This window comes from Ranitomeya variabilis, chromosome 5, assembly GCF_051348905.1.
Source record: "Ranitomeya variabilis isolate aRanVar5 chromosome 5, aRanVar5.hap1, whole genome shotgun sequence".
Classification (NCBI taxonomy): Eukaryota; Metazoa; Chordata; class Amphibia; order Anura; family Dendrobatidae; genus Ranitomeya; species Ranitomeya variabilis.
In genome coordinates, this window is record NC_135236.1 from 235,227,841 (window position 1) to 235,252,517 (window position 24,677).

Sequence of the window (24,677 nt, forward strand, 5' to 3'; positions counted from 1 at the left end):
ACCATGAAAGTGTTCTTTCTGTCTTCTGCTATGTAGTAAGTGGACCTCAAATTTGCTAAACCTATTTTCATACTACGTTTTGTTATTTCATCTTAATTCACCGCCAATACATGTGGGGGGCCTCTGTCTCCTTTCGGGGTATTTCTCTAGAGGTGAGCTAGGACTAATATTTTCCTCTGCTAGCATTATTTAGTCCTCCGGCTGGTGCTGGGCATCTAGAATCAACGTAGGCATGCTACCCGGCCACTGCTAGTTGTGTGTTAGGTTTAGTTCATGGTCAGCTCAGTTCCCATCTTCCAAGAGCTAGTTCCTATATATGCTGATGCTATGTTCTCTTGCCATTGAGATCATGACATACAGTCATATGAAAAAGTTTGGGCACCCCTATTAATCTTAAGCTTAATGTTGTATAAAAATTGTTTTTTTTGCAACAGCTATTTCAGTTTCATATATCTAATAACTGTTGGACACAGTAATGTTTCTGCCTTGAAATGAGGTTTATTGTACTAACAGAAAATGTGCAATCCGCATTCAAACAAAATTTGACAGGTGCAAAAGTATGGGCACCCTTATCATTTTCTTGTTTTAAATACTCCTACCTACTTTTTACTGACTTACTAAAGCACTTTTTTTGGTTTTGTAACCTCATTGAGTTTTGAACTTCATAGCTAGGTGTATGCAATCATGAGAAAAGCTACTTAAAGTGGCCACTTGCAAGTTGTTCTCCTGTTTGAATCTCCTCTGAAGAGTGGCATCATGGGCTCCTCAAAACAACTGTCAAATGATCTGAAAACAAAGATTATTCAACATAGTTGTTCAGGGGAAGGATACAAAATCTGTTTTAGAGATTTAACCTGTCAATTTCCACTGTGAGGAGCATAGTAAGGAAATGGAAGAACACAGGTACAGTTCTTGTTAAGGCCAGAAGTGGCAAGACAAGAAAAACATCAGAAAGGCAGAGAAGAAGAATGGTGAGATCAGTCAAGGACAATCCTCAGACCACCTCCAGAGAGCTGCAGCATCAACTTGCTGCAGATGGTGTCACTGTGCATCGGTCAACTATACAATGCACTGTGTTTTTTTGCCGCCATGCATAACGCCTTTTTGTATTACCAAACAACTCAATCTTGGTTTCATGAGTCCACAGGACCTTCTTCCAAAAAGAAATTGGCTTCTCCAAATGTGCTTTTGCATACCTCAGCCGACTCTGTTTGTGGCGTGCTTGCAGAAATGGCTTCTTTTGCATCACTCTCCCATACAGCTTCTCATTGTGCAAAGTGCGTTGTATAGTTGACCGATGCACAGTGACACCATCTGCAGCAAGTTGATGCTGCAGATCTCTGGAGGTGGCCTGAGGATTGTCCTTGACTGATCTCACCATTCTTCTTCTCTGCCTTTCTGATGTTTTTCTTGGCCTGCCACTTCTGGCCTTAGCAAGAACTGTACCTGTGTTCTTCCATTTCCTTACTATGCTCCTCACAGTGGAAATTGACAGGTTAAACCTCTGAGACAGCTTTTTGTATCCTTCCCCTGAACAACTATGTTGAATAATCTTTGTTTTCAGATCATTTGACAGTTGTTTTGAGGAGTCCATGATGCCACTCTTCAGAGGAGATTCAAACAGGAGAACAACTTGCAAGTGGCCACTTTAAGTAGCTTTTCTCATGATTGCATAGACCTGGCTATGAAGTTCAAAGCTCAATGAGGTTACAAAACCAAAAAAAGTGCTTTAGTAAGTCAGTAAAAAGTAGGTAGGAGTATTTAAAACAAGAAAATGATAAGGGTGCCCATACTTTTGCACCTGTCAAATTTAGTTTGAATGCAGATTGCACATTTTCTGTTAGTACAATAAACCTCATTTCAAGGCAGAAACATTACTGTGTCCAACAGTTATTAGATATATGAAACTGAAATAGCTGCTGCAAAAAAAACCATTTTTATAAAACATTAAGCTTAAGATTAATAGGGGTGCCCAAACTTTTTCATATGACTGTACAAAGGATGGTGTGATATGTCCATTTCCATTGATCTCAGGCACTTTAAAATGTGCACATTGATTTCATGCTATCGAAGATGTGCGTAAACACTGTGATGATGGTCATCCTAGCATTTCATCCAAAAAAGCTACTATACTTTATTCATACAATCTTCATTATTCAGTAGCCCACTTTCAGCTGTGTGTATCTTGAAAGGTAGCTTCTTGTACACAGTCCCATCTTTAGTACTATATACTACATCACATTCACCTAAATTCTCCTCATCTTCTTCGTACTCCTGTTTGCAATCTTCATCTTGACATGACACATCCTGAGGACTATCTGCTAACCTTTCATAGCTCTGCTTCCAGCAAAGCATCTTCTTGGATTTGACCCCCCATATACTTAGTAGTGCAACAGCAATAATCAAAAGTAATGAAACCAAAACAGGAGCCACAGCAGAAAAATGTGGAGAGAGAGAGACTGTGGAGCTGGCTGGAAACTTCAGGTTCTTCAAAGAAACTTGCTCAGCTTCTAGTTGTAGATGTTTTATGCACAAAACTGCAATGCAGGAAAGTATATGATTAGTTACAGTAAGTCTTTCATGACCTTTTCTAACTCAAGTACTAACATTCTAACTATTCATAAATGAGAAGAAAGAATCCTAGGCAGCAATGAGTTCCCTGGTTGTCACAAAGGGGTTTGACAATACTCGGACACCCCCTTCCGGATCCCTATGTTTCCTCCCACTAAAATAATAACACCTATACTCACCTCCGGTACTGGCACCATTCCAGCGGTGTCGGTACTGGCTCTCCAGGGGCCCACATGACATTGATATATCACTTGATAACTGATAACTACAGTCAATCAGCACTAGCTTCATTCTCCCCTCCTTCAGACAAATCAAGACATCTGGAGGAAGTGAGAGCTGCTGCTGCCTTCTCACTTCCTCTGGATGTCAATTATGTCCATCTGAGAGGAGAGTGAAGGCAGCACTGACTCACCACAGGAATCGTGTGACATAACAACACCACATGAGCCCCGGAAGAGCCCGTGCTGACACCTCTGGAATGGCGCCAGTACCAGAGGTGAATATAGGTGTTTTTTTTACTGGAGGAGAATTCGATGTGAATACTTTTCTGTCCAATGATGACAAAAGTATTCTAGGAGTGATACCTTTATTGACTAACCAGAAAATAATATGTTTGCAAGCTTTCAGAGCAAAGTGGCTCCTGGAGGGGAAATAAAGGCATTTATAAGGGGTTGTCTGAGTAGTGGACAACCCCTTTAACGTCTTAACAGGAACCTGTCAGTATGATTTTACTAATAAAGGTAGCACTTCAGATTACTACAAAACAGGTATACTGTATATCAGTGTTCTCCAACATGTTCAGCCATACCATTTGATTAGTAAAAACATACTGAAAGGTTACACTCCTACATATAAGAATATACACATAGTATCTTTTCCCTCCCAGCTCAGTTGTCAACACATGACAACTTTATATACCTTTCTGGATTAGTATACCAGGAAATACACTTCTAGGCTCTACACTACAGCCCCTTACACTAACAATGGATATTCTTCACCACAATTGAGAGAAGAGTTTGGGAGAAAATCTACTATATAATTGCCTAAGGGTACTTCCGTCTTTCTGTAACGGTTATTCGTTCGCTGATTGGTCTCGGCAGCTGCCTGTCATGGCTGCCGCGACCAATCAGCGACGCGCACAGTCCAGAAAAAAATGGCCGCTTACTCCCCGCACTCACTGCCCGGCGCCCGCATACACCGCTCACACAGGGTTAATGCCGGCGGTAACGGACCGCGTTATGCCGCGGGTAACGCACTCCGTTACCACTGCTATTAACCCTGTGTGTCCCCAACTTTGTACTATTGACGCTGCCTATGCGGCATCAATAGTACAAAATGTAATGTTAAAAATAATAAATAAAAAAAAAAACCTGCTATACTCACCCTCCGCCGCCTTTCTCACTCCTCGCCACGCTCCCCGGACCGCTCCATTACAAGCGTCAGCTTGCGGTGAGGTCCCGTCCCAGGGCTGGTGTGCGGCAAGGACCTGCCGTGACGTCACGGTCACGTGACCGCGACGTCTTCATAGGTCCTGCTCCCACCAGCCCTGGCACTTGCAATGGAACTCGGCTTCAGGAAAATGGCCACTGCGATCTCGATCTGCGCACGCGTGGCATCCCGCGGCCATTTTCCTGAAGCCGAGCACTACCATCTGCACAGGATGAGGATCCCAGGAAGAGGAGACACGGGACGCAGAGGAGCAGCGACAAGAATGGTGAGTATGATACACTACAAGGGGCCCTCGGATCGTTAGGTGAGTATGTTTATTTTTTATTTTTTGGACCTGTGACATACGTGCCTCGGTAATATACTACGTCACTGGGCAATATCCTACGTGGCTCTGCTGTATACTACAAGGCTGGGCAATATACTACGTGGCTGGGCAATATACTACGTGGCTGGACAATATACTACAAGGCTGGGCAATATACTACAAGGCTGGGCAATATACTACGTGACTGGGCAATATACTACGTGACTGGGCAATATACTACAAAGCTGCGCAATATACTACGTCGCTGTGCTGTATACTATGTAGCTGGCCAATATACTATGTGGCAGGGCAGTATACTACGTGCCAGGGCAATATACTACGTGGCTGGGCAATATACTATGTGACTGGGCAATATACTACAAAGCTGTGCAATATACTACGTGGCTCTGTGCAATATACTAGGTAGCTGCGCAATATACTACATCGCTGTGCTGTATACTATGTAGCTGGCCAATATACTACGTGGCAGGGCAGTATACTACGTGCCAGGGCAATATACTACGTGGCTGGGCAATATACTACTTGACTGGGCAATATACTACGTGACTGGGCAATATATTACGTGACTGGGCAATATACTACGTGCCAGGGCAATATACTACGTGGCTGGGCAATATACTACGTGGCTGTTCAATATACTACATGGCTGGGCAATATACTACGTGGCTGGGCAATATACTACATGGCTGGGCAATATACTACGTGGCTGGGCAATATACTACGTGACTGGGCAATATACTACGTGCCAGGGCAATATACTATGTGGCTGGGCAATATAGTACGTCACTGGGCAATATACTACGTGGCTGGGCAATATACTATGTCGCTGGGCAATATACTACGTAACTGTACTACGTGGACATGCATATTCTAGAATACCCGATGCGTTAGAATCAGGCCACCATCTAGTGACTATATCTATAATATAACGCTGGGAGCGTCACTCTGTCCGAAGCCTCTATAGACTGCGCAAGCGCAAGCGCCGGCGCAGTCTGGACCGCACAGAGCGACGCTCCCAGGAGATCGCGGTATGCGTAAGCGCTGAACGCACACCGCGATCTCCACCGGACAAGCAGGGACGAGCCAGGAGGCGGAGGGTGAGTATACTTACCTGACCCGTTCCACCGACGCGCTTCCGGGCTGTGACTGTCCCCCTGCTCCCGGAATCGGCGCCTGCGCAGTCCGCGCTTTCCGGCGCCATTTTCTTGAAGACACATTGCAGTGTCTTCAAGAAAATGGCGCCGGAAAGCGCGGACTGCGCAGGCGCCGACTCCGGGAGCAGGACCAAGAAAATGGCCGCACCCAGCACAGCCGCCGCGCCCAGCACAGCCCCGCACAGCCGCCACCAGCAACGCACAGCCGCCGCACCCAGCACAGCCGACCATAGCCGCCCACAGCCACGCACAGGCGCCCACAGCCACGCACAGCCGCCGCACCCAGCACAGCTGCCCACAGCCACGCACAGCCACCCATAGCCACGCACAGCCGCCGCACCCAGCACAGTCGCCCACAGCCACGCACAGCCGCCCACAGCCGCCGCACCCAGCACAGCCGACCACAGCCACGCACAGCCGCCGCACCCAGCACAGCCGCCCACAGCCACGCACAGCCGCCCACAGCCACGCACAGCCGCCGCACCCAGCACAGCCACGCACAGCCGCCGCACCCAGCACAGCCGCCCACAGCCACGCACAACCACTGCACCCAGCACAGCCACCCACAGCCGCCGCACCCAGCACAGCCGCCGCACCCAGCACATCCGCCCACAGCCACGCACAACCGCCGCACCCAGCACAGCCACCCACAGCCGCCGCACCCAGCACAGCCGCCGCACCCAGCACAGCCACGCACAGCCGCCACAGCCACGCACAGCCTCCGCACCCAGCACAGCCACGCACAGCCGCCTACAGCCACGGACAGCCGCCGCACCCAGCACAGCCGCCGCACCCAGCACAGCCACGCACAGCCACCCATAGCCACGCACAGCCGCCGCACCCAGCACAGCCGACCACAGCCACGCACAGCCGCCGCACCCAGCACAGCCGCCCACAGCCACGCACAGCTGCCCACAGCCACGCACAGCCGCCGCACCCAGCACAGCCGACCACAGCCACGCACAGCCGCCGCACCCAGCACAGCCGCCCACAGCCACGCACAGCCGCCGCACCCAGCACAGCCGCCGCACCCAGCACAGCCGCCCACAGCCATGCACAGCCACCCATAGCCACGCACAGCCGCCGCACCCAGCACAGCCGACCACAGCCGCCGCACCCAGCACAGCCACGCACAGCCGCCGCACCCAGCACAGCCACCCACAGCCGCCGCACCCAGCACATCCGCCGCACCCAGCACATCCGCCGCACCCAGCACATCCGCCGCACCCAGCACATCCGCCGCACCCAGTACAGCCATGCACAGCCGCCACAGCCACGCACAGCCGCCGCACCCAGCACAGCCTCCCACAGCCGTCCACAGCCACGCACAGCCGCCCACAGCCACGGACAGCCGCCGCACCCAGCACAGCCGCCGCACCCAGCACAGCCGCCCACAGCCACGCACAGCCGCCGCACCCAGCACAGCCACGCACAGCCGCCGCACCCAGCACAGCCGCCCACAGCCACGCACAACCGCTGCACCCAGCACAGCCACCCACAGCCGCCGCACCCAGCACAGCCGCCGCACCCAGCACATCCGCCCACAGCCACGCACAACCGCTGCACCCAGCACAGCCACCCACAGCCGCCGCACCCAGCACAGCCACCGCACCCAGCACAGCCGCCGCACCCAGCACAGCCGCCCACAGCCACGCACAGCCGCCGCACCCAGCACAGCCACGCACAGCCTCCCACAGCCACGCACAGCCGCCTACAGCCACGCACAGCCGCTGCACCCAGCACAGCCGCTGCACCCAGCACAGCCACCGCACCCAGCACAGCCACCGCACCCAGCACAGCCACCGCACCCAGCACAGCCACCGCACCCAGCACAGCCACCGCACCCAGCACAGCCGTCCACAGCTGCCGCACCCAGCACAGCCGCCCGCACCCAGCACAGCCACGTCACATACAGCCGCCCGCACTCAGCACAGCCACATACAGCCGCCCGCACTCAGCACAGCCGCCCGCACTCAGCACAGCCGCCCGCACTCAGCACAGCCGCCCGCACTGATGGGGGCGCAGGATGGAGCAGCACGTGATAGGATGGGGGCGCAGGATGGGAGCACATGACAGGATGGGGATGAGGATGGAGCAGCACATGACTCGGTGGAGTGGCACATGACAGGATGGGGGCGCAGGATGGAGCAGCACATGACACGGTGGAGCAGCACATGACAGGATGGGGGCGCAGGATGGAGCAGCACATGACACGGTGGAGCAGCACATGACAGGATGGGGATGCAGGATGGAGCAGCACATGACACGGTGGAGCAGCACATGACAGGATGGGGGCGCAGGATGGAGCAGCACATGACACGGTGGAGCAGCACATGACAGGATGGGGGCGCAGGATGGAGCAGCATATGACAGGATGGGAGCAGCACATACCAGGATGGAGACCATATTCCAATATAAATGCTCGCCACCCGGGCGTAGAACGGGTTCAATAGCTAGTAATATAATAAAACTTCTATGTGTTCCAATAACAACACATTTCTCCTGGACTATTAGAATTATGTGCTGTTTGGGACAGCTCATAGAATCTGAGGGTTATCAGTATCATCTCTATGCTGATGACACACATATTTACATCTCTGGACCAGATATCACCACCCTACTAACCAGAATCCCTCAATGTCTGACCGCTATTTCATCATTCTTCTCTGCTAGATTCCTAAAACTTAACATGGACAAAACAGAATTCATCGTCTTTCCCCCATCTCACGCGATCCCCCCAACGAACTTATCCATTACAGTAAACGGAGACACAGGGCAGGATGGAGACATGGTGCAGGATGAAGACAGACGGGGCAGGAATATGGGGCAGGATGGAGACAGATGGTGCAGGAGACATGGGGTAAGATGGAGACAGATGGTGCAGGAACATGGGGCAGGATGGAGACAGATGGTGCAGGATTATGGGGCAGGATGGATTCAGATGGGGCAAGATGGAGACAGATGGGGCATCATTATGGGGCTGGATGGAGACACATGGTGCAGGAATATGGGGCAGGATGGAGACAGATGGTGCAGGATCATGGGGCAGGATGGAGACAGATGGTGCAGGATCATGGGGCAGGATGGATATGATGGAGAAGAAAAGCATATTATATTCCAGTGCTCATACCTGAATTGACATCACAAAAACAGCAGTCATTTTGATCAGCCTCTGAATCACAACAGTTAATACATCTCATTTCTTCAGGAGACCATGCAGTTTTACTATTGCAAGATATACAATGGTCAGATCCAGGTCCAGAGCAATGTCTACAGGAAGGATCACACGGCTGACAAACACTCTGCAATTAGAAAGATGTAATTATGGAAGTTTGACCTTATGGCATTTAGAGATTTACAAAAATATAAAAATCACTAAACCAAATCACTGTAGAAAATGGAGAAAGAGCACTCTTACAATAAAGAAAAATGTAGTAAAACACTTGTTTTCTTGAATGGATACTTTATATAGGTGTCTACATGTCCATGTGTTTTACATATATGTCTTTGATAAATACAAGTATTACTAATAGGACTAGAGTAAAAAAAACTACTTAAAGGGTTTGTCCACTTCTGGACAACCCCTGCTTAATCAATTTAGGGCTTCGCGGAGAATAAAAACAATGTACTGACCTGCTGCAGCGCTGCTGTTCCCAATGGAAGATGTGACATTGTTGTGTCACGTGCCCACTGCAGCCAAGGTGGGTCAGCCCCTACTATTTTGTCAGAGTAGATGGCCGACCTCATGGAATATTGATGCACTGCCACTGATCAGTCACCACTGATTGGCTGCAGTGGTAGATAGCGCCATTGGCGCCATTGTGAGAGGGCAGCTTACATTGTTTTATTTTCCAGTAGTGGACAGCCCCTATAAGTCTGAACTAGCTTCACATGTAGGCACATACAATAAAGATATTCCAGTGAAAACAAAGATTACAACCCAGCAATAAATATGAGACAATCCACAGAAAAGGAAGGAAGGTAGCTCCATCACCCTAACTACTCGAATTCTTTGTCTTGGGCTGGTCGGTCATCTGAAAAAACACGTTCAGTATTACTCAATGGGCATCAGTTTTGACATGCACAGGGCTGGTCCTATTTTGGGTTATGCCCTTTGATATATTCAATACAAAAAATGTCATCACGGTGGCTCATTGGTTAGCACTGCAGCCTTGCAGCACTGGAGTCCTGGGTTCAAATCCCACAAAGGACAACATCTGCAAAGAGTTTGTATGTTCTCTCCGTGTTTGCGTGGGTTTCCTCTGGGTTCTCCGGTTTCCTCCCACATTCCAAAGACATACTGATAGGGAATTTAGATTGTGAGCCCCATTGGGGACAGAGATGATGATGTGTGCAAACTGTAAAGCGCTGCGGAATATGTTAGCGCTATATAAAAATAAAGATTATTATTATATAGTACCAATGGCACGCATTGCTAAATTACAGTTACCTAAATAAGAATTATGAAATAGAGTGCTCAAATAATACCAACATACAGTGACCAAATAACTGCTCCAGATGTAATACAATTGAATAACACTGCTTTACAATGTATACATACCATTACTACACAATTCATAATAAGTTTTAACACCTCCTTGCCTCTTTTACCACTATATAAGGTTGGTCTGCATGCACTTATAGCATTGATAAGTATTCTGTAAACCTGCTGCAGGTCTGCCATGTGTGCATCCCCCCTGCATCTTTGCATTGTAAAACCAAACTATGAATCATTCACTTCTTTTATTACCAGAAAAAAGAAGTTAATGTCCTAAGTATAGTGCACCATCTAGTGGAAAAATGAAGGTATTTCATGCAAAAGTTTGCTACAACTGTAAATAGTTTAGGTATTCAAGTGTAGACTGTACAGCCCGATGCTGACACGCTTAAAGGGGTGGTTAAAGAAACAAATTAATTTTCATTCTATCTATTTAATGCTATATTCTAATCTCTTGTCTAATATACTTTAATAAAATAATTATAATTTTTATTTCTATAGCATGAATATATACTGCAGCACTTTACATTTCAGAGGGAACAAAAAAATCCCTATCCTTCCTTAGCTACACTGACTGCTTTTTCTTGGGGGCGGAACTGGTCTCTGCGTGCCAGGTATTCGTCTGTTATGACCCCAATGGCGAGGGTCTCAGAGAAACAAGTAAGTCTGAGACGTACAAAAATCCAGCTCATAGGGCAGTGGTAACTGGGTTGACCATATATCTACTCCTAACGCCAACACTAGCAGTAGCCGGGGAACATGCCTACGTTGGTCGCTAGATGTCTCGCGCCAGCCGGAGGACTAACTACCCCTAGAAGAGGAAAACAAAGACCTCTCTTGCCTCCAGAGAATAGACCCCAAAAGTAGGATAGTAGCCCCCCACAAATAATAACGGTGAGGTAAGAGGAAATGACAAACACAGAGATGAACTAGATTTTAGCAAAGAGAGGCCCACTTACTAATAGCAGAATGTAGTAAGATAACTTATATGGTCAACAAAAACCCTATCAAAATCCACGCTGGAAATTCAAGAACCCCCGAACCGTCTAACGGCCCGGGGGGAGAACACCAGCCACCCTAGAGCTTCCAGCAAGGTCAGGAAACAGATTATATACAAGCTGGACAAAAATGCAAACCAAAACAAATAGCAAAAAGCAAGAAAGCAGACTTAGCTTAATCAAGCAGGAACCAGGATCAGTAGACAAGAGCACTACAGATTAGCTCTGATATCAACGTTGCCAGGCATTGAACTGAAGGTCCAGGGAGCTTATATAGCAACACCCCTGACCTAACGACCCAGGTGAGCATACAAGGGATGAATGACATACCCAGAGTCAAATCACTAGTAGCCACTAGAGGGAGCCAAAAGGTAAATTCACAACAGTACCCCCCCCTTAGTGAGGGGTCATCAAACCCTCACCAAGACCACCAGGGCGATCAGGATGAGCGGCGTGAAAGGCACGAACTAAATCGGCCGCATGCACATCAGAGGCGACCACCCAGGAATTATCCTCCTGACCATAGCCCTTCCACTTGACCAGGTACTGAAGCCTCCACCTGGAGAGACGAGAATCTAAGATCTTCTCCACCACGTACTCCAACTCGCCCTCAACCAACACCGGAGCAGGAGGCTCAGCAGAAGGAACCACAGGCACAACGTACCGCCGCAACAAGGACCTATGAAATACGTTGTGGATGGCAAACGACACCGGAAGATCCAGGCGAAAGGATACAGGATTAATGATTTCCAATATCTTGTAAGGACCAATGAAACGAGGCTTAAATTTGGGAGAGGAGACCTTCATAGGAACAAATCGAGAAGACAGCCATACCAAATCCCCAACGCGAAGTCGGGGACCCACACCGCGGCGGCGGTTGGCAAAACGCTGAGCCTTCTCCTGTGACAACTTCAAGTTGTCCACCACATGCCCCCAGATCCGCTGCAACCTATCCACCACGGAATCCACCCCAGGACAGTCAGAAGGCTCCACATGTCCCGAGGAAAAACGAGGATGGAAACCAGAGTTGCAGAAAAATGGCGAAACCAAGGTGGCGGAACTAGCCCGATTATTAAGGGCAAATTCAGCCAACGGCAAGAAGGTCACCCAATCATCCTGATCAGAAGAGACAAAACACCTCAAATAAGCCTCCAGAGTCTGATTAGTTCGCTCCGTTTGTCCGTTAGTCTGGGGATGGAAAGCGGATGAAAACGACAACTCAATGCCCATCCTACCACAAAAGGATTGCCAGAACCTGGAAACAAACTGGGATCCTCTGTCCGACACAATATTCTCAGGAATGCCGTGCAAACGAACCACGTTCTGGAAGAACACAGGAACCAGATCAGAAGAGGAGGGCAGCTTAGGCAAAGGAACCAAATGGACCATCTTGGAGAAACGGTCACATATCACCCAGATGACAGACATGCCCTGAGACACCGGAAGATCAGAAATAAAATCCATAGAGATGTGTGTCCAAGGTCTCTTCGGGACAGGCAAGGGCAAGAGCAACCCGCTGGCACGAGAGCAGCAAGGCTTAGCTCGAGCACAAGTACCACAGGACTGTACAAACGACCGCACATCCCTTGACAAGGAAGGCCACCAAAAGGACCTTGACTGGATCCATCTCCACAGCAGAAGGGGAAAAAATAAACCCCAAAAAGGGAACCTTCTGTACACCAAAGAGACACTTTGAGCCTTTTACAAACAAAGAATTTTCACGCAGAATCTCAAAAACCATCCTGACCTGCTCCACATGCGAGTCCCAATCATCAGAAAAAAACAGAATATCATCCAGATAAACAATCAAAAATTTACCCAGATACTTCCGGAAAATGTCATGCATGAAGGACTAAAAAACTGAAGGTGCATTAGAGAGACCGAATGGCATCACCAAGTACTCAAAATGACCTTCGGGCGTATTGAATGCGGTTTTCCATTCATCGCCCTGCCTAATGCGCACAAGGTTGTACGCACCATGAAGGTCTATCTTGGTGAACCACTTGGCATCTTTAATCCGGGCAAACAAATCTGACAACAGCGGCAAAGGATACTGAAATTTGACAGTGATCTTATTTAAAAGCCGATAGTCAATACAAGGCCTCAAAGATCCGTCCTTTTTGGCCACAAAAAAGAATCCCGCACCATGAGGGGAAGAAGAAGGACGGATATGCCCCTTCTCAAGAGACTCCTTGATATATGAACGCATCGCGGTATGTTCAGGTACCGACAGATTAAACAGTCTCCCCTTAGGAAACTTACTGCCAGGAATCAAATCTATTGCACAGTCACATTCCCTATGAGGAGGCAGCGCACTGGACTTAGACTCGCTGAAGACATCCTGATAATCAGACAAATACGCCGGAACTTCCGAAGGCGTAGAAGAAGCAATAGACAAGGGCAGGGAATCTCCATGAATTCCATGGCAGCCCCAACTTGACACTGACATAGCCTTCCAGTCCAAGACTGGATTATGGGTCTGTAACCATGGCAAACCCAAAACAACCAAATCATGCATTTTATGCAGAACAAGAAAACGTATTACCCCCCGATGTTCGGGAGTCATGCACATGGTAACCTGTGTCCAAAACTGCGGTTTATTTTTTGCCAATGGCGTAGAATCAATACCCCTAAGAGGGATAGGATTTTCCAATGGCTCAAGAACAAATCCGCAGCGCTTGGCAAATGACAGATCCATAAGGCTCAGGGCAGCACCCGAGTCCACAAACGCCATGACAGGATACGATGACAGTGAGCAAATCAAAGTTACAGATAGAATAAATTTAGGTTGCAAATTACCAATGGCGACCGGACTAACAACCTTAGTAAGACGTTTAGAGCATGCTGAGATAACATGTGTAGAATCACCACAGTAGTAACACAAGCCATTCTGGCGTCTATGAATTTTCCGCTCATTTCTAGTCAGGATTCTATCACATTGCATTAAATCAGGTGTCTGTTCAGACAACACCATGAGGGAATTAGCGGTTTTGCGCTCCCGCAACCGCCGGTCGATTTGAATAGCCAGGGCCATAGAATCATTCAGACCTGTGGGAATGGGAAAACCCACCATCACATTCTTAATGGCTTCAGAAAGGCCATTTCTAAAATTAGCAGCCAATGCACACTCGTTCCACTGGGTCAGCACGGACCATTTCCGAAATTTTTGGCAATACACTTCAGCCTCGTCCTGGCCCTGAGACATAGCCAGCAAGGCCTTTTCTGCCTGAATCTCAAGATTGGGTTCCTCATAAAGCAAACCGAGCGCCAGAAAAAACGCATCAATGTCAGCCAATGCCGGATCTCCTGGCGCCAGCGAGAAGGCCCAATCCTGAGGGTCGCCCCGTAAAAAAGAAATAACAATTTTTACTTGCTGAGCGGAATCTCCAGATGAACAGGGTTTCAGGGACAAAAACAATTTACAATTATTCCTGAAATTTCTAAATTTAAATCGGTCTCCGGAAAACGGTTCAGGAATCGGTATCTTAGGTTCTGACATAGGACTTCTGATAACATAATCTTGTATGCCCTGCACACGAGCAGCAAGCTGGTCCACACTTGTAATCAAGGTCTGGACATTCATGTCTGCAGCAAACACAAGCCACTCAGAGGTAAAGGGGAAAAGAAAAAAAAAATGAGAGAGAGAAAAAAAAAAACTCAGAACTTTCTTTCTTATAATCCCGCTTCTGCAATGCATTTAACATTTAATACTGGCCTGGCAAACTGTTATGACCCCAATGGCGAGGGTCTCAGAGAAACAAGTAAGTCTGCGACGTACAAAAATCCAGCTCATAGGGCAGTGGTAACTGGGTTGACCATATATCTACTCCTAACGCCAACACTAGCAGTAGCCGGGGAACATGCCTACGTTGGTCGCTAGATGTCTCGCGCCAGCCGGAGGACTAACTACCCCTAGAAGAGGAAAACAAAGACCTCTCTTGCCTCCAGAGAATAGACCCCAAAAGTAGGATAGTAGCCCCCCACAAATAATAACGGTGAGGTAAGAGGAAATGACAAACACAGAGATGAACTAGATTTTAGCAAAGAGAGGCCCACTTACTAATAGCAGAATGTAGTAAGATAACTTATATGGTCAACAAAAACCCTATCAAAATCCACGCTGGAAATTCAAGAACCCCCGAACCGTCTAACGGCCCGGGGGGAGAACACCAGCCACCCTAGAGCTTCCAGCAAGGTCAGGAAACAGATTATATACAAGCTGGACAAAAATGCAAACCAAAACAAATAGCAAAAAGCAAGAAAGCAGACTTAGCTTAATCAAGCAGGAACCAGGATCAGTAGACAAGAGCACTACAGATTAGCTCTGATATCAACGTTGCCAGGCATTGAACTGAAGGTCCAGGGAGCTTATATAGCAACACCCCTGACCTAACGACCCAGGTGAGCATACAAGGGATGAATGACATACCCAGAGTCAAATCACTAGTAGCCACTAGAGGGAGCCAAAAGGTAAATTCACAACATTCGTCTAAGAGCGCTGTGTTGCCAGCTCGTTTGTGCAGGGAGAGGCTTGTAAGACAAGGGGATCAAGGCAGGAACAAGCTCACCATAGACCTGCAATGAACTAGTTAGTTGAGGAACATAGGCCCTGAGTCATCAAGACCGACATTGTTCGAGCCAGTCTTGATGAAGGGGCATACTGCTGTGAAACCCTCCTGATTCATTAAAGGGAACCTGACAGCTGAGAGATCCTGTCCAATCTGTGGGCAGCATGTATCTGTTGTGAATTAGACTTTTTTGGCTCCCTCTAGTGGTTACTAGTGATATGACTCTGGGATTTCCTTCCCTCTGTTTGCACCCAGCTGGGTCGTTACTTCAGGGGTGTTGTTATTTAAACCTCCTGGAACCTTAGTCCAGTGCCTGGCATCGGTGTTATCAGACACATTCTGTTTGCTCCTGTTTGCTGGTCCTGGTTCATGCTAAATTAAGCTAAGTCTTGCTTCTTTGTTTTTTTTGGATTATTTGTTTGCTATCATTTTTGTCCAGCTTGTACTAAATGTTATTCCTGACCTTGCTGGAAGCTCTAGGGGGCTGGTGTTCTCCCCCCGGGCCGTTAGACGGTTCGGGGGTTCTTGAATTTCCAGTGTGGATATTTTTGATAGGATTTTTTGCTGACCATATAAGTTATCTTTCTATATTCTGCTATTAGCTAGTGGGCCTCTCTTTGCTAAATACCTAGCTCATTCTTATGTTTGTCTTTTCCTCTTACCTCACCGTTATTATTTGTGGGGGGCTTCTATCCAACTTTTTGGGGTATTTCCTCTGGAGGCAAGAAAGGTCTTTCTTTTCCCTTCTAGGGGTAGTTAGCTCTCTGGCTGGCGCGAGACGTCTAGGATCAACGTAGGAACGTTCCCCGGCTGCTGGTATTTGTGGTGCTAGGATTAGTTATATGGTCAGCCCAGTTACCACTGCCCTATGAGCTGGTTTTCTGTATTTACAGACTTAGCATTATTCCTGAGACCCTCTGCCATTGGGGTCACAACAGTATGCCAGGCTAACATTGAATGTTTAAAGCATTGCAGAAGTGGGATAATAAGAAAGGAAATTCTGAGTTTTTTTTTTTTTCTTTCCTTCTCTTCCTCCCCTTTACCTTTGAGTGGCGTGTGCTTGCTGCAGACATGAATGGGCAGACCTTGATTACAAGTGTTGACCAGCTGGCAGCTCGTGTGCAGGGTATACAAGATTTTGTTACCAGTAGTCCTATGTCTGAACCTAAAATACCTATTCCGGAATTGTTTTCTGGAGATCGATTTAGGTTTAGGAATTTCAAGAATAATTGTAAATTGTTTCTTTCTCTGAGACCCCGTTCATCTGGAGATTCAGCTCAGCAAGTTAAAATTGTTATTTCTTTTTTGCGGGGCGACCCTCAGGATTGGGCTTTCTCGCTAGCACCAGGAGATCCGGCATTGGCGAATATTGATGCGTTTTTTCTGGCGCTCGGATTGCTTTATGAGGAACCCAATCTTGAAATTCAGGCAGAAAAAGCCTTGCTGGCTATTTCTCAGGGTCAGGATGAAGCTGAAGTGTATTGCCAAAAATTTCGGAAATGGTCCGTGCTTACTCAGTGGAATGAGTGTGCTCTGGCCGCAAATTTCAGAAATGGCCTTTCTGAAGCCATTAAGAATGTGATGGTGGGTTTCCCCATTCCTACAAGTCTGAATGATTCTATGGCGCTTGCTATTCAAATTGACCGGCGTTTGCGGGAGCGCAAAACCGCTAATCCTCTGGTGGTGTTGTCTGAACAAACACCTGATTTAATGCAATGTGATAGAATTCAGACTAGAAATGAACGGAAAAATCATAGACGTCAGAATGGGTTGTGTTTTTACTGTGGTGATTCTACACATGTTATATCAGCATGCTCTAAACGCCTAACAAGGGTTGTTAGTCCTGTCACCATTGGTAATTTGCAACCTAAATTTATTTTGTCTGTGACTTTAATTTGCTCTTTGTCTTCTTACCCTGTTATGGCGTTTGTGGATTCAGGTGCCACCCTGAGTCTTATGGATCTGTCATTTGCCAAGCGCTGTGGTTTTGTTCTTGAACCGTTAGTAAATCCTATTCCTCTTAGAGGTATTGATGCTACGCCATTGGCGGAAAATAAACCGCAGTTTTGGACGCAGGTGACCATGTGCATGACTCCTGAACATCGGGAGGTGATTCGTTTTCTTGTTCTGCATAAAATGCATGATTTGGTCGTTTTGGGTCTGCCATGGTTACAGACCCACAATCCAGTCCTGGATTGGAAGGCAATGTCTGTGTCAAGTTGGGGCTGTCAGGGAATTCATACTGATTCCCCGCCGGTGTCCTCTACTCCTTCGGAAGTTCCTGAGTATTTGTCTGATTATCAGGATGTATTCAGTGAGTCCAGATCCAGTGCTCTGCCTCCTCATAGGGACTGTGACTGCGCCATAGATTTGATTCCAGGTAGTAAATTTCCTAAGGGAAGATTATTTAATCTGTCAGTACCTGAGCATGCCGCAATGCGTTCATATATCAAGGAGTCTTTGGAGAAGGGGCATATCCGTCCATCCTCTTCCCCTCTTGGTGCGGGATTCTTTTTTGTGGCCAAGAAGGACGGATCTTTGAGACCTTGTATTGACTATCGGCTACTGAATAAAATCACTGTAAAATTTCAGTATCCTTTGCCTCTCTTGTCGGACTTGTATGCCCGGATTAAGGGTGCCAAGTGGTTCAACAAGATAGATCTTCGTGGTGCGTACAACCTTGTGCGCATTAAGCAAGGTGATGAATGGAAGACTGCATTTAATACGCCCAAAGGTAATTTTGAGTACTTGGTGATGCCTTTTGGGCTTTCTAATGCTCCCTCAGTATTTCAGTCCTTTATGCATGATATTTTCCGGAAGTATCTGGATAAATTTATGATTGTTTATCTGGACGATATTCTGGTTTTCTCTGAAGATTGGGACTGACATGTGGAGCAGGTCAGGATGGTGTTTCAGGTTTTGCGTGAGAATGCCTTGTTTGTTAAAGGCTCAAAGTGTCTCTTTGGAGTACAGAAAGTTCCCTTTTTGGAGTTTATTTTTTCCCCTTCTGCTGTGGAGATGGACCCAGTCAAGGTCCGAGCTATTCATGAGTGGACTCAACCCACGTCAGTTAAGAGTCTTCAGAAGTTCTTGGGTTTTGCTAATTTCTACCGTCGTTTTATCGCTAATTTTTCTAGCGTTGTTAAACCTTTGACGGATATGACCAAGAAAGGTTCTGATGTTGCTAACTGGGCTCCTGCAGCCGTGGAGGCGTTCCAGGAGTTGAAGCGCCGGTTTACTTCGGCGCCTGTTTTGTGCCAGCCTGATGTCTCACTTCCCTTTCAGGTCGAGGTGGATGCTTCTGAGATTGGGGCAGGGGCCGTTTTGTCACAGAGAGGCCCTGGTTGCTCGGTAATGAGACCATGTGCTTTCTTCTCTAGGAAGTTTTCGCCTGCTGAGCGGAATTATGATGTTGGCAATCGGGAATTACTGGCCATGAAGTGGGCATTTGAGGAGTGGCATCATTGGCTCGAGGGTGCTAAGCATCGTGTGGTGGTCTTGACTGATCACAAAAATTTGATGTATCTCGAGTCTGCTAAACGCTTGAATCCTAGACAGGCCCGCTGGTCATTGTTTTTCTCCCGTTTTGACTTTGTGGTCTCGTATTTACCAGGTTCAAAGAATGTGAAAGCTGATGCTCTTTCAAGGAGCTTTGTGCCTGACTCTCCTGGAGTCACAGAACCTGTTGGTATTCTTAAAGAAGGAGTTATTTTGTCAGCCATTTCTCCTGATTTGCGAGGTGTGTTGCAGAGATTTCAAGCTGGTAGACCTGACTCTTTTCCACCTGACAGACTGTTTGTTCCTGATAAGTGGACCAGCAGAGTCATTTCCGAGGTTCATTCCTCGGTGTTGGCAGGTCATCCGGGAATTTTTGGCACCAGAGATCTGGTGGCTAGGTCATTTTGGTGGCCTTCCTTGTCACGGGATGTGCGGTCATTTGTGCAGTCCTGTGGGACTTGTGCTCGAGCTAAGCCTTGCTGTTCCCGTGCCAGCGGGTTGCTCTTGCCCTTGCCTGTCCCGAAGAGGCCTTGGACACATATTTCCATGGATTTCATTTCTGATCTCCCGGTGTCTCGGGGTATGTCTGTCATCTGGGTGGTATGTGATCGCTTTTCAAAAATGGTCCATTTGGTGCCTTTGCCTAAGCTGCCTTCCTCTTCCGATCTGGTTCCTGTGTTCCTTCAGAATGTGGTTCGTTTACACGGCATTCCTGAGAATATTGTGTCTGACAGAGGATCCCAGTTTGTTTCCAGGTTCTGGCGATCCTTTTGTGCTAGGATGGGCATTGATTTATCGTTCTCGTCTGCCTTTCATCCTCAGACTAATGGACAAACTGAGCGAACTAATCAGACTCTGGAAGCTTACTTGAGGTGTTTTGTTTCGGCAGATCAGGATGATTGGGTGACTTTCTTGCCGTTGGCTGAGTTTGCCCTAAATAATCGGGCTAGTTCCGCTACTTTGGTTTCGCCATTTTTCTGCAACTCTGGTTTCCATCCTCGTTTTTCCTCGGGACATGTGGAGCCTTCTGACTGTCCTGGAGTAGATTCTGTGGTGGATAGGTTGCAGCAGATCTGGAATCATGTGGTGGACAACTTAAAATTGTCACAGGAGAAGGCTCAGCGTTTTGCCAACCGCCGCCGCGGTGTGGGTCCCCGACTTCGTGTTGGGGATTTGGTGTGGCTGTCTTCTCGATTTGTTCCTATGAAGGTCTCCTCTCCTAAATTTAAGCCTCGCTTCATCGGTCCTTACAAGATATTGGAAATCCTTAATCCAGTGTCCTTTCGCTTGGATCTTCCGGTTTCGTTTGCCATTCACAACGTGTTCCATAGGTCTTTGTTGCGACGCTACGTTGTGCCTGTGGTTCCTTCTGCTGAGCCTCCTGCTCCGGTGTTGGTTGAGGGCGAGTTGGAGTACGTGGTGGAGAAGATCTTGGATTCTCGTCTCTCCAGGCGGAGGCTTCAGTATTTGGTCAAGTGGAAGGGTTATGGTCAGGAGGATAATTCCTGGGTGGTTGCCTCTGATGTGCATGCGGCCGATTTAGTTCGTGCCTTTCACGCTGCTCATCCTGATCGCCCTGGTGGTCTTGGTGAGGGTTCGGTGACCCCTCCTTAAGGGGGGGGTACTGTTGTGAATTAGACTTTTTTGGCTCCCTCTAGTGGTTACTAGTGATATGACTCTGGGATTTCCTTCCCTCTGTTTGCACCCAGCTGGGTCGTTACTTCAGGGGTGTTGTTATTTAAACCTCCTGGAACCTTAGTCCAGTGCCTGGCATCGGTGTTATCAGACACATTCTGTTTGCTCCTGTTTGCTGGTCCTGGTTCGTGCTAAATTAAGCTAAGTCTTGCTTCTTTGTTTTTTTTGGATTATTTGTTTGCTATCATTTTTGTCCAGCTTGTACTAAATGTTATTCCTGACCTTGCTGGAAGCTCTAGGGGGCTGGTGTTCTCCCCCCGGGCCGTTAGACGGTTCGGGGGTTCTTGAATTTCCAGTGTGGATATTTTTTATATGATTTTTTGCTGACCATATAAGTTATCTTTCTATATTCTGCTATTAGCTAGTGGGCCTCTCTTTGCTAAATACCTAGCTCATTCTTATGTTTGTCTTTTCCTCTTACCTCACCGTTATTATTTGTGGTGGGCTTCTATCCAACTTTTTGGGGTATTTCCTCTTGAGGCAAGAAAGGTCTTTCTTTTCCCTTCTAGGGGTAGTTAGCTCTCTGGCTGGCGCGAGACGTCTAGGATCAACGTAGGAACGTTCCCCGGCTGCTGGTATTTGTGGTGCTAGGATTAGTTATATGGTCAGCCCAGTTACCACTGCCCTATGAGCTGGTTTTCTGTATTTACAGACTTAGCATTATTCCTGAGACCCTCTGCCATTGGGGTCACAACAGTATCAGGCCCTGGGTGTATGATCTCAGCCAGGTATGTTGGACTCTGAAATGCTGCGGTAGACTATGTAGACTAGTAGACGATGTAGAGTAGTAGGACTGGCAGGTCCCTGGTGGATTCTCCCCTCCCAATGCCTTAGATTGACAGGTCTCTCCCTATATATGCACACAAAGGGAGCCAGTGAGGGAAGCCATCAGGAACCCGCTTGTCTGAATAGTTTCCAGTGTGACTCAGTCTCTGGCGGCTTTTAAAGAATGTTTTCCTCTGAAATACCGCAGTGATCCAGAGTCAAAGCTACCTGGCTGAGACCATGCAACCCATGTCTGATACAGGTTACCCTGTATGTAATAGATGTCAAGGTTTCTTTTAAGAAATAATAGCAAGAAAACGAGCACTCACCATCTGTACAAAAGTCTTCCTTTATTGCGGCTTCATGTTAAAAAAGCAGGATATTACAGGGAGAACTGTGGTTCCTAATGACGACGATCGTTTCGCTCCTCTGAGCTTCTACGGGTCTGCAGAGTGCGGGTGAGCAGACCCGTAGAAGCTCAGAGGAGCGAAACGATCGTCGTCATTAGGAACCACAGTTCTCCCTGTAATATCCTGCTTTTTTAACATGAAGCCGCAATAAAGGAAGACTTTTGTACAGATGGTGAGTGCTCGTTTTCTTGCTATTACTGCTATATAGACATTGTTTCCTGTTTTCACGAGCACCCGATTCTGTTGTGGCAGTAACAACGCCTGGTTATTTCACACTTGCGTTTTGATCGGCAGCGTTTCAGCGCTAAAAAACGCATGCGTTTTTTTTCCTATACTTAACATTGAAAAACGCATGCGTTTTTTAGCGTGTGTTTTGACGCGTTTTCGGCAACGCATGCGTTATTTGACGCGTGCGTTCATTTGCAGAAATGCAACATGTAGTAATTTCTAGCGGCGTTTTTTTGCCGCAAAAAACTCATGCGTTTATTCGCGGCAAAAAAATGCATTGCTGTCTATGTAAACGCATGCGTTTTTAAGCACATGCGTTTGCTTGCGTTAAAAACGCATGCTTTTTTACCGAAAAACACAAGAAAACAAGAAAAAACAAGAAAACTCTAACCCTAACCCTAACCCTAAACACAAGAAAAAACAAGAAAACCCTAACCCTAACCCTAACCCTAAACACAAGAAAAAACAAGAAAACCCTAACTCTAACCCTAAGGTTAGGATCCCTAGTAACCCTAGGGATCCTAACCCTAACCCTAACCCTAGGGATCCTAACCCTAACCCTTAGGGTTAGGATCATAACCCTTAGGGTTAGGGTTAGGATCCCTAGGGTTAGGGTTAGTGTTACAGTTAGGGTTAGGGTTAGGATCCCTAGGGTTATGGTTAGGGTTAGGGTTAGGGTTTGGATCCCTATGGTTAGGGGTAGGGTTAGGGTTTGGATCCCTTTATCACCTTGATGGTGGGGGGTGGCTTATCAGTGACCTGGTGACCAGGACATTCTAATAAAAAGCTACACCTAACCCTAACCCTAGGGATCCTAACCCTAACCCTAACCCTAGCTAATTCTATTAATAGTGTGTTTTCTAGTTGATTTTGATGTTTGGCAGCTGTCACACACTTCTCAGCATGCGTTTCAAAAACGCAAACGCGGGAAAAAACGCATGTAAACGTGGGAAAACGCCGCGTTTTGCCGCGTTTTTTTTTTTGCCGCAAAAACGCATGTTTCTAAAAAACGCAGCGTTTGCATGCGTTTACATGCGTTTTTTCACCACGTGCGTTTTTTTAAAAAACGTTGCAGATCAAAACGCAAGTGTGAAACCAGCCTTAATGAATTAGGCACTTTTGAAAAGTGATATGTGCATCTCGCCACAAATCTTTTTTTTTTTTTTTTTTTAAATCATGTATTTTTTATTAAAGCATGACACGCCATTAACACAGTCCGATACAATTTCCAGACAAATACTGTACATTAGATACATGACCTGACAATATATTTTCATTTTACTAAACAACACCCTTACCACCTAACCAACCCCCCTCTCGCTCCCCCAATCTCTTGCCCATTATCCAATACAACCATCTGACAGCATCACCTCTTAAGAAAAGATAACAAGCTTCAGAAAAACACGCCTGTACATGTAGGAGTCCCCCCAGAATCAACTACACAACACCCATTCTACTTTGCAGTAGCTCAGCAGACGCCACACCTGGGCAATCCATCCATCCACCCCACACATTTTCAAAGTTTGTATTCTGACCTCTCTAAAGGCCCCGTCTCACATAGCGAGATCGCTAGCGAGATCGCTGCTGAGTCACTAGTTTTGTGACGCAACAGCGACCTCAGTAGCGATCTCGCTATGTGTGACACGTACCAGCGATCAGGCCCCTGCTGTGAGATCGCTGGTCGTGTCGGAATGGCCTGGACCTTTTTTTGGTCGTTGAGGTCCCGCTGACATCGCTGAATCGGTGTGTGTGACACCGATCCAGCGATGTCTTCACTGGTAACCAGGGTAAACATCGGGTTACTAAGCGCAGGGCCGCGCTTAGTAACCCGATGTTTACCCTGGTTACCAGCGTAAATGTAAAAAAAAACAAACACTACATACTCACCATCTGATGTCCGTCAGGTCCCTTGCCGTCTGCTTCCTGCTCTGACTGAGATCCGGCCGTACAGTGAGAGCGCAGCACAGCAGTGACGTCACCGCTGCGCTCTGCTCTCACTGTACGGCGACTCAGTCAGAGCAGGAAGCAGACGGCAAGGGACCTGACGGACATCAGAAGGCGAGTATGTACTGTTTGGTTTTTTTTGGTAACCAGGGTAAACATCGGGTTACTAAGCGTGGCCCTACCTGATCGTTGGTCGCTGGAGAGAGCTGTCTGTGTGACAGCTCCCCAGCGACCACACAACGACTTACCAACGATCACGGCCAGGTCGTATCGCTGGTCGTGATCGTTGGTAAATCGCTATGTGAGACGGGGCCTTTACTGTATATATTTCTTTCCATAAGGACAATAAAATTTATCTTGTTGATAAATTCCTTTTTCCCTGGCGGTTTTTCATCCAACCAGTGCATTGCAATAAGCTTTCTCGCAGCATACAACAATCTTGCGATAGTCAGCCTTCCACATTCATCCGTAGCAATATCATCCATACAGCCCAAAAGGCAAGTCAGCGGGTTACGCACAACATCTACTCCTGTCACCTCCTGGATCAAGTTAAGCACCTTCACCCAAAAGGGTT

The 24,677-nt window shown here is 47.5% G+C and overlaps 1 protein-coding gene across 1 annotated transcript in view; it reads right to left on the minus strand.

Annotated features, from left to right (window-relative positions):
• Window positions 1-1,999: 1,999 nt before the first annotated feature.
• LOC143775586 (cysteine repeat modular protein 2-like) overlaps window positions 2,000-24,677 on the minus strand; it is a 422,741-nt gene continuing 400,063 nt past the window's right edge. Inside the window, exons 15-16 of the mRNA XM_077263910.1 lie at window positions 8,630-8,801; window positions 2,000-2,537 (exon numbers count right to left, since the gene is read on the minus strand). Coding sequence (XP_077120025.1) covers window positions 2,128-2,537; window positions 8,630-8,801 — 582 coding nt within the window. The 3' untranslated portion in view covers window positions 2,000-2,127. The remainder of the gene's footprint in view (window positions 2,538-8,629; window positions 8,802-24,677) is intronic.